This window comes from Ambystoma mexicanum, chromosome 8, assembly GCF_040938575.1.
Source record: "Ambystoma mexicanum isolate Mex_15411 chromosome 8, UKY_AmexF1_1, whole genome shotgun sequence".
In the NCBI taxonomy this organism is placed as follows: Eukaryota; Metazoa; Chordata; class Amphibia; order Caudata; family Ambystomatidae; genus Ambystoma; species Ambystoma mexicanum.
The window spans coordinates 722,231,179-722,245,663 of NC_090929.1; the positions used below are offsets into that span (position 1 = coordinate 722,231,179).

The 14,485-nt window shown below is 48.7% G+C and overlaps 1 protein-coding gene across 3 annotated transcripts in view; it reads right to left on the reverse strand.

Moving 5' to 3' along the window:
• Nucleotides 1-14,485, reverse strand: part of P4HA1 (prolyl 4-hydroxylase subunit alpha 1) — a 720,153-nt gene that overhangs the window by 651,436 nt on the left and 54,232 nt on the right. For 2 of the 3 annotated variants that reach the window (XM_069610530.1, XM_069610531.1), the window contains exons 2-3: nt 9,910-10,009; nt 9,102-9,198 (exon numbers count right to left, since the gene is read on the reverse strand). In XM_069610530.1, the coding sequence (XP_069466631.1) occupies nt 9,102-9,198; nt 9,910-9,988 (176 nt within the window). In that variant the 5' untranslated portion in view covers nt 9,989-10,009. Of the gene's footprint in view, nt 1-9,101; nt 9,199-9,909; nt 10,010-14,485 lie in introns of those variants that run through there. The other variant, XM_069610532.1, reaches the window with a different exon arrangement.

A 14,485-nucleotide genomic window follows, 5' to 3' on the forward strand; every position in this document is an offset into this window, starting at 1 on the left:
GTGCGCTCCCCAACCTTCCAGGGAGGCGTCCGTCGTCACCGTCACCTGGTGAGCTAGGGTCTGAAAGTCCGTGCCCGCCGACAGATGAGAGCGGGTACCCCACCACCGGATCGCCTGACGGAACGTCTCGTTGAGAGGGATCGCGTCCTCGAAGCTGACCGTCGACTGGACCCAGCGGGCGTCGAGGAACTCTTGTAAGGAGCGCATCCGAAGCCTGCAAAGGCGCACAAGATAAATGCAGGAGGACATCATCCCGAGGAGGGACTTGATAGATCGTACCCTGGCCATGTCCGTGGCCAGCAGATGCTGCACCTTGCCCAGAATGGTTCTGGTCCTTTCCTCCGATGGCGAGGCCAGCCGCGCCACTGTGTCGAGCTTGGCTCCCAGAAACAGGGCGACTTGCGACGGAACCAGGTGGGATTTTGGAAAATTGATGGAGAATCCCAGGTCCGTGAGCAGCTGGACGGTCTTCGCAGTGTGCTCCACGGCGAGCTCCCTTGTCCTTGCCCGGATGAGCCAGTCGTCCAGGTAGGGGTAGACGTGGATCCCCTGTAGGCGCAGCCACGCCGCCACCGGTGCGAGCACTTGGTGAACACCCTGGGTGCCGACTTCAATCCGAACGGGAGGGCCTTGAACTGGTAGTGCCGCCCTTGGACCACGAACCTGAGGAACTTTTGGTGTCTTTTTAGAATGGGGATGTGGAAGTACGCATCCTCCAAGTCCAACGACGTCAGGAAGTCGCCCTCCTCCAGCTGTCCCAGCACGTGCTGGAGGGTGACCATCCGGAACTTCTGTGCCTTGATGTACTTTTTCAGTCGTCGCAGGTCCAGGATGGGGCGCCATCCTCCTGTCTTCTTTTTTACGAGGAAGTACCTTGAGTAAACTCGAGCCCTGAAGCCTCTGCTCGATGGCACCCTTCTTGAGCATCGCCCTTACTTCCAACAGTAGTGTAGGGATGTGATTTTCCTTCCTGGCCACGGGTGGAACCCGAGGGCACTTCTTCTGAAACTCGAGGGCGTGCCCTTGGGCCAGGGCGTCCAGCACCCAACCGTCGGTGGAGGTGGACTCCCACACGCTGACGAACCTCGCCAGCCAGCCTCCCACCGGGGTGCTTCGGCGGGGGCCCGACCCCACAGTCCAACAACTGGCTACGAGGCGGTTTCCCATGGCCCGGAGCCTGCTCCACGTCGGCAGTGATCCCACAAACCGACCGCTGACTCCAGCGTCCTCCTGCGGTGCGCCTCCATCGAGCGCTCCTTTACAGACAGGGATCCCGCTGTGTTCCTGCTCCCGGCCTCGCTTCCTGAAGAGGGAGCATTCCAGATGCTCCATGCGGGGTGCCTGTCGGGGTAGACAGTTGCCGCGCGGCAGTCCGCCAGTGGCCAATTCCAGCATCGCTCCACGTGCAGGAGCACTGGAACTCACAGACCCAGCAGGTAGGTGCCTCCTCCTCACTACCAGCGCCTGTGGCGCTGCGTTGCACGGCCTCCTCCAGGCAAGCCGTGTTTAGGCTGAATTTCCTAACCTAGTGAGTCCCCCAGCAGCTCTGCTGGATTTCTGGAGTTTGTTTTTTTCTCCTGCCAAGAGTGAGACTCTTTCTCCCACTCTTGGACATGATTTGTGGTATTCCTTCAAATGTTCTGTGTTTTATGGGCTACGGGGTCTTTTACTCTATAAGGTCTCATGTGTTTTTTCCCCTCGTGCAGTAACACCGGGGTGTCCTAGGTGACCCCCACCATAGACTCCATACCCTGGGACTGACTACTGTCTCCCAGGGCATGTAAAGTCACCATTGGCTTTACTAATCCCAAATTTACTAACAGAACCAGCGCCAACCATCATATTGTGAACATACTGGTAGGGGCAATTCGATTGCCCCTGGGTCTGTTGTTCGAAGGGGGCACTATCCCGTCCCCCCTCGTCGAGTTTTGGCTGGTGGCAGTGGATACTACTTGTTATATTCGACCGCGAATATTTCTCTATGGGATTTTTCCCAGTGTTCGAGGCTAATACTTTTTCACATTAGTCTCTAACCTACCGCCGGTTTATTTATTTAATGATAATTCACCGGTTGGTATTTGCTGCCAAAACTTAGTTTTAAAATGGCGTTTGTGTTTGCCTCTGTAACTCTAACCCAAAGGTCGAGCCCTTTGTTCCACTTTTTGGCGGGCATCTCCACAGAAGCCTCCAAAAGTGGTGCCACTCTGTCTGGGTACCACAGGGGGTGTGGGAGGGGGTTTAGGCACCCTGGACCGAGTTACCTTAGTAACTCAGGTCGCACTCTTGTGTGATTGGCCCAAGGGGTGAGCCGGCCGGCTCACCACTTAGCATGTTTGAGTGACAGTTAGGCTGAGTGAATGGGGGTTTTCTGCATAAAAGCAGGGCTTTGGGGACTGGAACTTCAGAAGTCCCCACAGGACCTGAAAATCCGAAGAGGGAGAAGTTGAGCCGACCCGCTACGATGACACCACCGGTGGAGCCCTGCTGAATCGACTCACCTCTTCCCAACGACAGAGGAGATCTCCCGGCTGGAGAGTCTTCTTCCCTTGACTGGTGGGCACAACCAGTTTACTTTTCTCCTTCACATCCCCGGATGACTCGTGGTCGAATTGCCCGTGCTCTGCACCCCGGCAGCCGGATAGCCACTTGCACCCGGACCGCGAATAAGAAGGACTGCTCCTTGTAAGTGAGGACTCCGCGGCTGGTCTCTTCCCTGGTAGTACGACGGACTCCTGTTTCCCCCTACGTCGAGATCCCCTCTTCCTCTGGACGAAGCACCGCCTCGCATCCACTACCAGGAACAACTGCCCCCGCTGGAGCATTCTCGCCATTTCAAGGTACCGTGTCCGCCAGGCCTCCCTTTCTAAAGATTGCTACAATGTAATAATCCCTTAACCTTCTGGACTGGGCTGGCCGCCTTGACCATCTAACTGGTCCCTTTCTTTGGTCCAACTCCTTTTGTTTGAACCTGTTACGAGACTTTTGTGCATTGTGAACCATGCGACTTGGACACATTTCGACCGGAGCCTCTTAAAGCGGGTCCGGCCCCTTTTAAACTTTGACGTTACGGTTTTAACCTGCCTTTTTTTCCCTTACTGTGTTCTGTCAAAAGTGTTGGGATCTGTTCTATCTTTGCCGTGCCTTTTCTCTCCCTTTTTAACCTGTTTGAGTAGAGTGTCATCTTAGTTAAGCGCTCAGCGCTGTCTGGAAATAAGTGTTGCCTTTTCTAAGAGTTGTTCATCACCCATTGAAGGGAGTGTATATCTTTTAGCGATCGTGTTTCTGAACTGCTTAAACAAGAGTGCCAGTGTGTTTATCTAGATGTGCTTAAATAAATAATAATATCTCTTTTTACACCAAGCTCTGGTCCGTGTTTGCTTGTTCAACTGTGTTCTTTTGACCTATTGTGAATACTCTGTATACTGCCTAACTCTTCTTGAGAGAAGTCTGACTGCTCAGCCACAGCTACCAGGTAAATCTGGGTGGTGCAGGCTGCTACCAATTGGGTTTACTGCTAACTCCTGTAGACTTAAACTTTTTGCAGTGGTCCCAGAGGGAACTGCACAGGTTTCTGCCTAACACCTCCCCCATAAATATTACAGCACAAAAAAAACTGCTGTCAAACACATGGCTCCTCCCCACAGCAAAGCCTTGCTTCCTATTCACATACAAAAATCTCCGAGGCTAATGTATATAGAGTGTTTCCCTGACCTTAAAGTACAGGAAATATATATGCGTTTCCGATTGAATCAATTAAACTCTAAAGAACGCATAGGTCAATGGATGAAGTTTGAAACAGACACCTGCCGCTTTTGTGAGATAGATCCACAAAAGGAAACCATAAAACATCTGGTTATATATTGCAGTTATTTTGAAAATGATAGAATCCTGTATTTGGGTGATAAAAATGTTGTGAATTCTGTTTCTTACCGTGAAATGTTATGGCAAAAATGTATGAGTAATCCTCAATGCTTTTATGTGTGCATAGGCCAGATTTTTAGTCAAAATTGAAGAACTTCAAAAAATGAAGGATTATGTTAATAATGATAATTGAATATTTAGAATCAACATAAGACAAGTCTGATACCGTAATATAAGAAATAGAGAATTTTGTATGTATTTATTGTATGCGCTCATGTAACTTGATATTATGGTATTTGTTTTTTAGTTTATATGTATTGGTGCTTATGTATTTGTAGTATAAGCAGTATAGATATATCTATAGATATATCTTGTACATGTCCTACTTGTATTTAGAATTTTAATTGTAAGTGTGAAAAGTTACTATTTTCTTTTTTGTAACTGTAACACACTATATATTAAAAAAGAAAAAAAAAGAAAGATCTTCCGCCAACTCATTGCTTGGAGAAGCGACTGACCCTCAAGAAGTTGGAGGAGCCAAGAGCTTGAGTAGGAAGATATTTCCATAGAGAAAGTTGGAGGTATTGCAGTCCCAGGCTCCAGAAAGTCTTGTGGACAATGCAGAGGGTCTTGAACTTGATCCTTACCGCCACTGGGAGCCAATGGAGATTTCTCAGCACTGGAGAGATACGATCCCTGGGCTTGAGGCCAAGGACAAGTCTCGCAGCCCTTCTGGATGAGTTGAAGAGGACGGAGAGTAGAAGCATGTAGATTTAGAAAGAGGCTGTTGCAGTAATCCTGCCTAGAGAGAACTGGGGCTCTGGAGACCGTGAGCTTCTGGCGGAAAGTGGGGAAAGGAAGAATACATCTGAGGAGGTGCAGCTGGTAGTCTGACTTAGAGACATCAGAGATGTGAGGAGAGAAGGAATGTGGAGTCGAAGATGGCCCAGAGGTTCTTAGCCTAACAGGTGGGAGCAGGAAGAGGGCCCGAGTGGGCGGCCAGAGAGTTATAGTAAAGGAAGGTGCCAGTGAGCCTATGAGGAGGATCTCTGTCTTACTGGTATTAAGGCAGAGATCATTGGCGGCGCACCACTCCTGGATTGCGGACAGACAATCCGGGATGAAGAGGCGGCTGAGGGGAGCCTGAAAGCAAGCAAAGTGTCATCCGCATATCACTGAAAGTTGGAGCAGAGAGCAGCTATACGGAGGTGGAGGAGGGGAGGGGGGACAAAAGAGGTACGACGTATTGGTTTAAAAGCCAGCAAGAAGAATTAGACCCTTGGGGAACACCACAAGAGAGATAGAGGAGAGGAAGGACCCAAGTTGGGCCTGGGAGGGTCAGTCGGAGAGAAAGGAGGTCAGCCAGGCCAGGGCCTGATCAGCGATACCCAGGTTATCACGGAGCCGGTTGAGCAGGATGGCATGGTTGACAGGATCAAAAGCAGAAGAGAGATTGAGTAGGATGAGGACAGAAGGGTGGTTAGTATCAAGGTTGGAGAGCTGGTCTTCACAGATGTTCAGGAGAGCAGTTTCTGTGCTTCTGGCCGCTCTGAAGCCAGACTAATGGTCATGGAGACAGCCAACAGATTCAGTGTGAAGGTTTAACTGGGAGAAGGCCAGCTTTTCCAAGAGGTTGCAGAGAAAAGGAGTAATGGAGATAGGGTGACTGAAGAGGGTGACTGAAGAGGGTGCACCAGAGTGCTTCGGGGGGAGAGAGGAAAGGTTCCAGTGGTCAAAGAGTGGTTGCAGAAGTCAGCCAAGACTGGAGCGAGGGTTTCTATGTGGTCCTTGATGGTTTTGGATGAACAGGTAAGAACTCGTTTTGACGAGACTTTCATAGATGGGACTTGTCTAGAAACCTTGTCAGGGGTGAACAAAGGAAAGGAAGAGGAGGAGGATAGGCAATAGGCAGCCACAAGAGGGCCAGGAGGTAGAGGAAAAGTAGAGGAAGAGACGGTGGACAGGATGTCCTGGGTTTTACAGATAAAATGTGAAGCCAAGGCTGTGCAGAGGGCCTCGGAGGGGACAGGAGAAGTAGAGACTGCAGCAGGATTGGCCAGCTCCTTGCAGATTTTAAAAGAGATCCGCTGAGTTGTTAGATGCAGCAGAGACGCGGGCTTGGATGAGAGTTCTCTTCCTAGTGTGTTAACCAGGTCTCGGTAAGACCGAGAACCTCAAGGTCGAGTTCTTCCAGGAGACGGCAGATGTCAGAGGAGTGTTTGACCGCTGAGCGAGAGAGGAGAGTGGCAATGTGCAGAAGGTTGCCACCCTTGAAAGACTTCTGTGGAGGGGTACAGGTCAGGAGGTACGCCTGATGGCAGAAGATTAAGTAGGAGAAGGCAGGGTAGCCAAGGAGGAGGAGGAAGGCACCAGAGAGGTGCCAGAGGAGGAAGGCAACAGGGCAGCCGAAGAAGAAGTAGGGGAAGTCAGAGAGGTGGCAGAGGGTTGAGGCAAGGGAGCCGGAGAAGGGAATGAAGGGACAGCAGGAGAAAAAAGTAAGTTGATGAGGCGCAGGAAGCATCTATCAAAGAGGAGGAGGTTGGCCTGAGGGCCTTGGACCAAGATGGTGCCATTTAGGGAAACAATGATGGTCTTCGAGGAGTGAAAGGAGGCCAGGGGGGCTTCCCACCGGGTGCCACCATTAATGGGAGAGGAGGAAAAGGGGAAAGCACAGAGATCATATGTGGAGTCCATAGGTCTGGCGAAGGAACGACAAAGATGTCGGTGAGGGTCTGTATGAAATGAAATATTTTATTTATATTGCGCTCGTACACAAGTGTTTCAGAGTGAGACAAGACAAAGGGAAGGGAACAAGGGAGAACAAAAACAACGGTCTTACTAGGCCCAGTGACATTGAAAACATGCAAGTGCATGGGAAAGGGGAAAAAGGGGAGAGGGGGGATTGCATGGAAGGGGGGCGAGGTGGAAAGCGCGGAACAGAAAGAACAGCATAAAAGTGGTAGCGCAGCCAGCAAGTGGCAAGTGCTAGGTTAAACAGATAGTGTATATCTGATAAGTGCAGAAGAGAAGTGGGGGGGGGCTGTAAGGGTACAGATACAGTCCCCAGTGCAAGGGGTGGCCCAGAGGCAGTGCAGGAGGGTGGCAGTATGAAGCAGGTACCTGGGCCCGAAGGACAGGGGGTGGCCAGATGCACGGTGCCGAGAGAGCGAAAACAGATCCGCAGGGGAGAAGAGGGGCAAAGGCAGAAGCGAAGAGGATGGTCTTGAGGTACTTCCGGAACCGGAGATGGTTCACCTCAAGTTTCAAGGTGGCAGGGAGGCTGTTCCAAAGGGAGGACACAGCTGAAGACAGATCTACCCCCAGCTCGTTTCTCTGAAAAACGACAGACCCTGACGGAGTTAGAAGTAGAGGAGAGAAGGGCTCGAGAGGGGAGGTATTTACGGAGGGATAGTTGAAGGTTTTTTGGACCCAGGCCCCAGAAAGCCTTGTGGACAATGCAGAGGGTTTTAAATGTGATCCTTCCATCCACTGGGAGCCAATGAAGGGATTTCAGAGCTGGAGAGATACGATCCCAGGGCTTGAGACTAAGGACAAGTCCCGCAGTCCTGTTCTGGATTAGTTGTAAAGGGCGGAGAATGGAGGCAGGTAGATTTAGGAAGAGGCTGTTAGAGTAGTCCAACCTAGAGAGACCGATAGCTTGGGAGACGGGAGACAGTAAGCTTCTGAGGGAGGGGGGGGAGAGGAGAGGAAAGGCAGAGTACCTCGGAGGCGGTGCAGTAAGAAGTTTGACTTTTTAGGGAGGTCAGAGATGTGTGCGGAGAAGGAAGGTGCTTGGCCTCGCAGATAGGGTTAGGAGGAGAGCCAAGGGAGGCCGGTAAGAGAGTGAGGGAAAATGGTGGTGCAGGTGTACCAATGAGGAGGATCTCAGTCTTGTTGGCATTTAGACAAAGATCGTTGGCGGCACACTAATTTTGAATGGCGATTAATCAGAGATGAGGGAAGGAGAGAAGGTGGCTGAAGGAAGCCTGAAAATTAGTTTATCAGCATAGCACTGGAAATTAGAGCAGAAAATGGAAATGCAGTAGGCGAGAGTTGCCAAGTATTGGTTGAAAAGCCAGGGCAAGAGGAAAGGGGGGGTAGCTAAAGGCGGGTCAGCAGGCAGAGAAGGAGGGGGGGAAGCAGAGGAGAGGGTGGACAAGATGTCCTGGAATTTGTAGATAAAGTGAGAGGCAAGGGTGTTGCAAAGAGCCTGGCAGGCGAGAGGAGGGGAAGAGACTGCAGCGGGGTTGGCCAGCTCCTACAGATTTTAAAGAGTTCGGCATAGTATGTATGGAGGAATCGCTGGTGAAGGCGTCAGCGATAGGGAGGCCTGTGTCGGAGACCAGGATATTCCTTTTTAACGTCTTCCTACCAGACTTACTAAGAAGTGCAGGATAGTCAATAGAGAAGAGGGACAGAGAACCATAGAAGATGCAAGGGCTGGGGTGTGGGGGTGTCAGAAGGGAGGCGGAGGGGAGATGGGAACAAAGGTGGGGGAAGACGCTAGGGGTGGGCACAAGAGGCGTGCAAGCAGACGAGACAAGAAAAAGTTACTTACAATACACGATGAGACAAAAGAGAAGAGCAGTCAAGTAGATGTGAAAAGCAAACCAGTTAACAGAGTAAGAACGAGGCAAACCTGAAAGAAAAAGGACCCTAATAGGGGACAACCAGGCAGAGCGAGGGCAAGTAACAGAACATTGATCAAGGGAACCTAAGGAGAATAGTGAGAAACATACAGAAGTAGGCAGTACAAGTATACAGCAGTCAAAGATAACAAATACAGGAACAGTGCATTCAAGCAAAAGAGCACACACAATCAAGGATTGCAAGGGAACCGCGTGAGCAGAGGATGCGCAGGCGTGAGCATAGCCTAGGATGTTGGGGGCTCAGAGTACACACAATCAAGGATTGCGAGGGAACCCCATGGGCAGAGGGCGTGTTGTAGTTTAGTCTTATCCCTCAGCGCCAACGTCCGCCCTCTCCACCCCACCCCTTTCTTTCAGTTGTCATGATGTCTCGCCTAACATTTTCAGCAAAGTTACTCCACTGCTCATACGCCTGCCTAACATGGAACAGGAAAGAGGGTGGGGAGAGAGGAAATCTAAAGTTAAAGGAAAAAGTTTTTTCCAATCAAAGCAAAGTATTCTTTGCAGCAAAATTCGGGAAGACAATATTTTATTAAAGACAATCGGGAACAGCAACAGTAATCGCCACAGCTTGCTGATTCTCAAACTTACTCTTTGACCTGATCTAATTTAGTCTCCTCGGCTCGGATATAATCTTTCAGTGAAGTCACTAGGTCCTTCTCTGTGATAAGCAAGTCTGTCATGTGACCTAAAAATTGAACATAAAATATAAAAATGACATAAGGAAAGGTTATAATAATTGGCACACAAAAAAAAAATACTAATTGAACACACGTACACTACATTTTTGGGCACTGCTTCTTGCAGCCTTCTCCATGGCCTGTGATTCAGAATGTAAGGATTAATGGACAATGTGGGAGATTTGGCACCAAGCTGCAATGTTTCCTAGCCAACGGATTATACATTGGTCGCATGATAAACTTATTGTAAGCAATTGTGGCTACTCACACCATACATCTTCTCATTTAACCCAACACTTAAGATCAAAGCACGCCCTGAAGTGGCTTGTAACGAAAATATGAAGGAGGTTCTAGAGAAAATAATCCCGTAACAAATTAATGTTACAGGTGGTTTTGCACGGTCGAACAATTAACAATGCAACTTTATAATCCTGAACCATTACCCCACGATTAAGCAACGTACAACATGGACATCATACATAAAGAACGCCGCAAAATGCACAATCCTCTTTAGTTCAGCTCATTTGAACAGGAAAAGCTGTAGTTTTTCCATCAATGTAGACAAGTTCCCGTGTGTGCGCTGAAACATCAGTTTTTCACGTAAAGTAATATGAAGTGGCACGCAAAATGATTAAATCTGAAAGAAATATTGCTCACAGAAGGATAACATTAACCTGAAATGAGGTTCCGATAGATGTAATGGCAGACCAATATCTTACCAATTGAGGTAAAAAAGTCGGTGTGAGCACAGGAATAGGATAGCAGCCCCACCAACAGAAAACAGCTGGGGATCTCCATAACTCAGTCACTGATCTGCACCTGTAAGATAATGTCAAATCAAAGTGTTGTCCTACAGTACATACTAAAAACGGAGCAACAAAAACAAGCATACCAAATTAAGTTTCACATCGCATAAATAAAGAAAAGAAAAAGAATTTCAATATGTGAAGTTTCTAATGAGACCAAGAGCAATGTAAATTATGGAGAGCCTGCATTGACCGTGGATCTAGGAGGATGGACATGTTTAACAGTTTTAGAAGGTGAAGTGCTGCAGATATCTTGGTGAATTAGCAGCCACTTGAATCAAATTAATTCATTCACTCATCTTGTACAATAAGCTACATCTTTTGTAAAGCAAGAACCACTCCCTAATTGCCAGTGAACTCGGAACATTACAAAAAGCACTAGCAAATCCAACAGCTAGAGAAAGAGGTGTTCACCGATGCAGATAGTATTGCTCTATTTACATATTATGGTTGTATACACATGATCCTATAAAAAAAAATTACTAACAAGTTATAAACGGCATTTGTCTTTTCTTTACAAAATAGTCATGTACTTTAATTCAAGGCGGTGTACTTTCGACTTCATTGCTTAAATTAAGGAAACGGAAGGCACACTTGCTTACAATGTTAAAAACAGAAGCTGTTTGAGACCTGCAATTAACACATCCGTTCCTACAGATGCTTTTCCGGACAGAATCCCTCGTTGCCTTAATGTAACGAGATTTCTTAACAATGTGCTACGGACATCCAATGATCTCGACATAAATGACAGTAAATAAGGTGCCAAGCCCACACATACTTCAATACCGATAGTATTCTCATACTCGTGGCCATCACAAGCTCTAAACAAACAAGCATAGGCAACGACTGGGCTTGTGCAGGAATGGGAAAGATACTTGACAAGCCCTGCCATAGTGGTATTAAGAGGCCATTGATGGCAGCAGGTGAGAACATGGTGAGAGTACCTGGGCAAATTACTAACACAAACCTAACCTATTGGCTTTTCCAATGCTTGTTTCCAACAGGACTGCAGTGAAGGACATGCAAGTGCTATAAATCAAACGGCTGAAAGCAGTCCTTGTTAAGAGATTTTTATTACACCAGTAGCGGGTTTAAAGCTCCAATTAAGTGATTAACTCCTAGACGACTGCATTCAAAGGGCCTGCCAGTGTTTTTTCAAAGCAAAGTATGATGGTAAAGCTTGATTAAAGGGAGTTCAAAGAGTTTTGCACCGGGAGAGGTAGAAACTGGGTTGGAAGGGCCATGGGGATTAGCATGTCCACGGGCCAACCAAACACCTACATGCTGTGTGTCCATCCTCATATGCCAGATTTTGCCCTACCTGTACTCTATAGTTCAGGCTTTTAGGTGCACAAGCACCACCTAATAGCCCAAACTAAAATAGGGAGTGGTTTTGGGTAGCAACGAGGCAGATCTTCTTACATTGGCAGATGCAGCTCCACTTGGCATAGTACGAGAGGATGCAAATCAGGAATTCTGGCAGTATACCCATCTCCTCCCCATAAGCGAGATGGCACAGGAAGACTAGACTCGTATGTAGGCCCAAAAAGCTGCATCTAGCATAGGACTGTACCCATTAAGGGCCATACCTGGCAGTTCCCGGGAATGATAATGCAAACAAAACGTGGCACGGCTGCATCTAGCAAAGAGGACAGTCACGATGGCAGTGCTGCTTGTATATGCAGTGTGCCAGATTTCGTGGCTTATTGCTTCACCGCTGCAACATCATGGCTGCACTCTGTATGGTTGTTAAAGTAGAATTTCAGCAAATTTAGCAACGTTCTGCCATTTTTGTCGAGCAAGGAAGTTTGTGTCCATGGAATGAGCCCTAACAAATCTGCCTTGACAGTACACCTACCAGGCAATGCACTAGAGGGCAACCGACCACTAAAGTTGAGCGAGCAACGGACACCTAGGATCCTCTTAAGCTGTAAAAATAAAAACCAGTAGAATCTAAGGACACCCAATAAACTAAAACCCAGGTTTTTCCTACTACACCCAGGGATAAAAGAGGTTACCGTCACATTCCTCCATGATTGCAGTCTTTTCTGTGGCCACGGTGGAGGTGCCTTCAGCACACTGGGAACCTCGAGCAGCAGTCCAGCGGTTTTTAACCAGAGTGCTCATGTGTCCCGCAACGTGACCAGGATAGTCTTTCAGATCCAAAGCGCCATAACGCTCTAGGTTGGCTGCCTGCGTTGCAACATTGTCCCGTTTCCCTGTGCCCTTCCGCCCTGTAATCCTACTTCGTCTTTTCCCGTTTCCTTGCTTCTTTTCCCAGCTTCTAGGGTCCTTGGCTCCTCACCCCACGTTCCCATTCTGCCTCTGTCCAGATCCTTCCGTGCCTGCTTTCTGTGCTTCCAGGCGATCTGCTGTTCAACATGTGGCCTGCTGTTATCTTGGCAACCACACAACAGTAGGGAGGGCGTTTACCTCCATTCCAGTCCTCCCTTAACAGTCAGATTGCCCGTTTTACCATGCTCACAGAGAACAGGCTGGCACTCTATGGGGATCAACCTTATCTGTGCAATACACGCAGTCGGCAGAAGAAGTTGATAAATCCAATTACTGACAGTTACCTTATTAGCATGAGAGCGGTTTCCCCTGAAGGGAAGACAAAAATAAGTGGGACACAAGTGGGAGGAGGGAGACGAGTCCAAAATCCCTGCGGCCAGGAAACACCAGATGGAACAAGGGTGCAACTAATGTAGAAATCCAGAGGAGAATCAGAGGATATCTGGTGGAGACCCAGTACAATGGTAGCAGGAACACCCAGGACAGAATGAGACAGACTCCTCTTGCAACAACGTTCAACATTCCAAAGCAGAGGGCAATCAAAAAACAGCCTCAGGTGCAGGTAAAGTTCGAGTAAACAGAGCACGAGCTATAGAGGGGGCCAGTCAGTACCAATCCAGTACACAGTTCTAATGTAGCAACAAAGAGCAGACAAAAGCAAATGAGACTGCATTACAACCATGGCACTTTTCCTCAGCCCAGTAGTCTGTGAGGACAACCATCTCCGTTCAGGAACCTCCTTCTGTCCCGCATTCTCTTTGAGGGTACAAAACCACTCCAGTCCTGCCCTGCATGCCGCAGTACATTTTTCCTGCCTCAAGCATGAACCAGAGGGCTGGACTGTTTTCTGCATCCTATCGTGGGTTCTGAGGTACTTACCGCAGCAGACTGCCCCTCCTGGGCAAGAGGGAAGGCAGTTTAACAAAAAGAAAGCGCTGCACCGCGGCTGAGCTACTGACAAGGTCTGTCAAGACTATGTGTTCCGCGTAGTGTACAGAGTGGAGCACTAGTCTGCTTCCACCTGGCCCCAGACGTTGGAACTGACTTGGGTATTACTAACAAAATGGGGTGGGAATATGGCTCCTACCTGGGTCTAGCTTGGGAGCTGCCATAGCAGTAGTAGAGCTATTATGGGAAATGTATGCTGTGCCGCATCATTTCCGAAAGCGTGCAAACACCCCGTATTTTTAAATGGAAAAATGGGTTCAAGGGTTTGCGTTTGTCAGAACATGTGATTGGGTTAGAATGCAAGATGGGTAAATACTCTGAAGAGCGGTTCACCTGGAGGCAGAGGACTCCCAACAACTCGCAGTCCCCAGATAGGCCCAAAAAGATAAAAATGAGGTGTTCTGGGCTCTCTGAGAAAAGGCATCTTGAGTTCTTCGGAATGGCCATTAAGGTAGGTCGGGTGTGGGGCTTGAGGGGGGTTGCAAAAAGGAGGAAGCAAAGGAAAACACTCCTTCAGAGTCAATTTTCATGGTCCCGGCATCCTCCAATTTCATACCCTTCCTAGAGGAAGAGCAGAAGGGGAAACACTTGGACAAAGATGCAGTTGCTTTAGTATTAAGTGGCACATACATATTCTCAGAGTTAGACCCTCCTTCCTAATCAAGAATTTCACCAGGGTACATGGGAGGAAGACATGGGTTGCCCGATACCGAGTGCAGAATGGGTGACGGTGTGGGGGCTGGTCCGGCAGACATCAAGGAACGCCCGTTTTCAACTGGTTCAATTAATTATTTTACATAGGACATATGTGACCCCGGGCAATGAACAGGAATCTATTGGATGAATGTCCAAGATGCGGGGCGCAGGCAGGTTTCTGGCATATGGCATGGGATTGTAGGGTAATAGTGGCATATTGGGGTGAGGTTCTAAAAGGAGTGAATGGTTTGTTGGGAACTACACTGGAACGTTGTCCAGAAACGTGTCTATGGGGCAAGCTCCCAGGGGGGGGGGGGGGGGACGGGGGGAGAGGCATAAAGTGCGGAACAGAATGGGCCGGTTTCTGCTTATACTGGCTAAGCGCCGAATGGCGATAGCGTGGAAGTGCCCTCAGGGCCCGGCGGTCAACCTCTGGTGGAAAGATGTGCGGAGGTGGGGTTTGGCGGAATTGACGGTTCTGCAGAAGGTGGACTCAGAAACGGAAGGGGAAGATGTTACGGTCCAATGGGCCCCATCTGCTAAATGACCT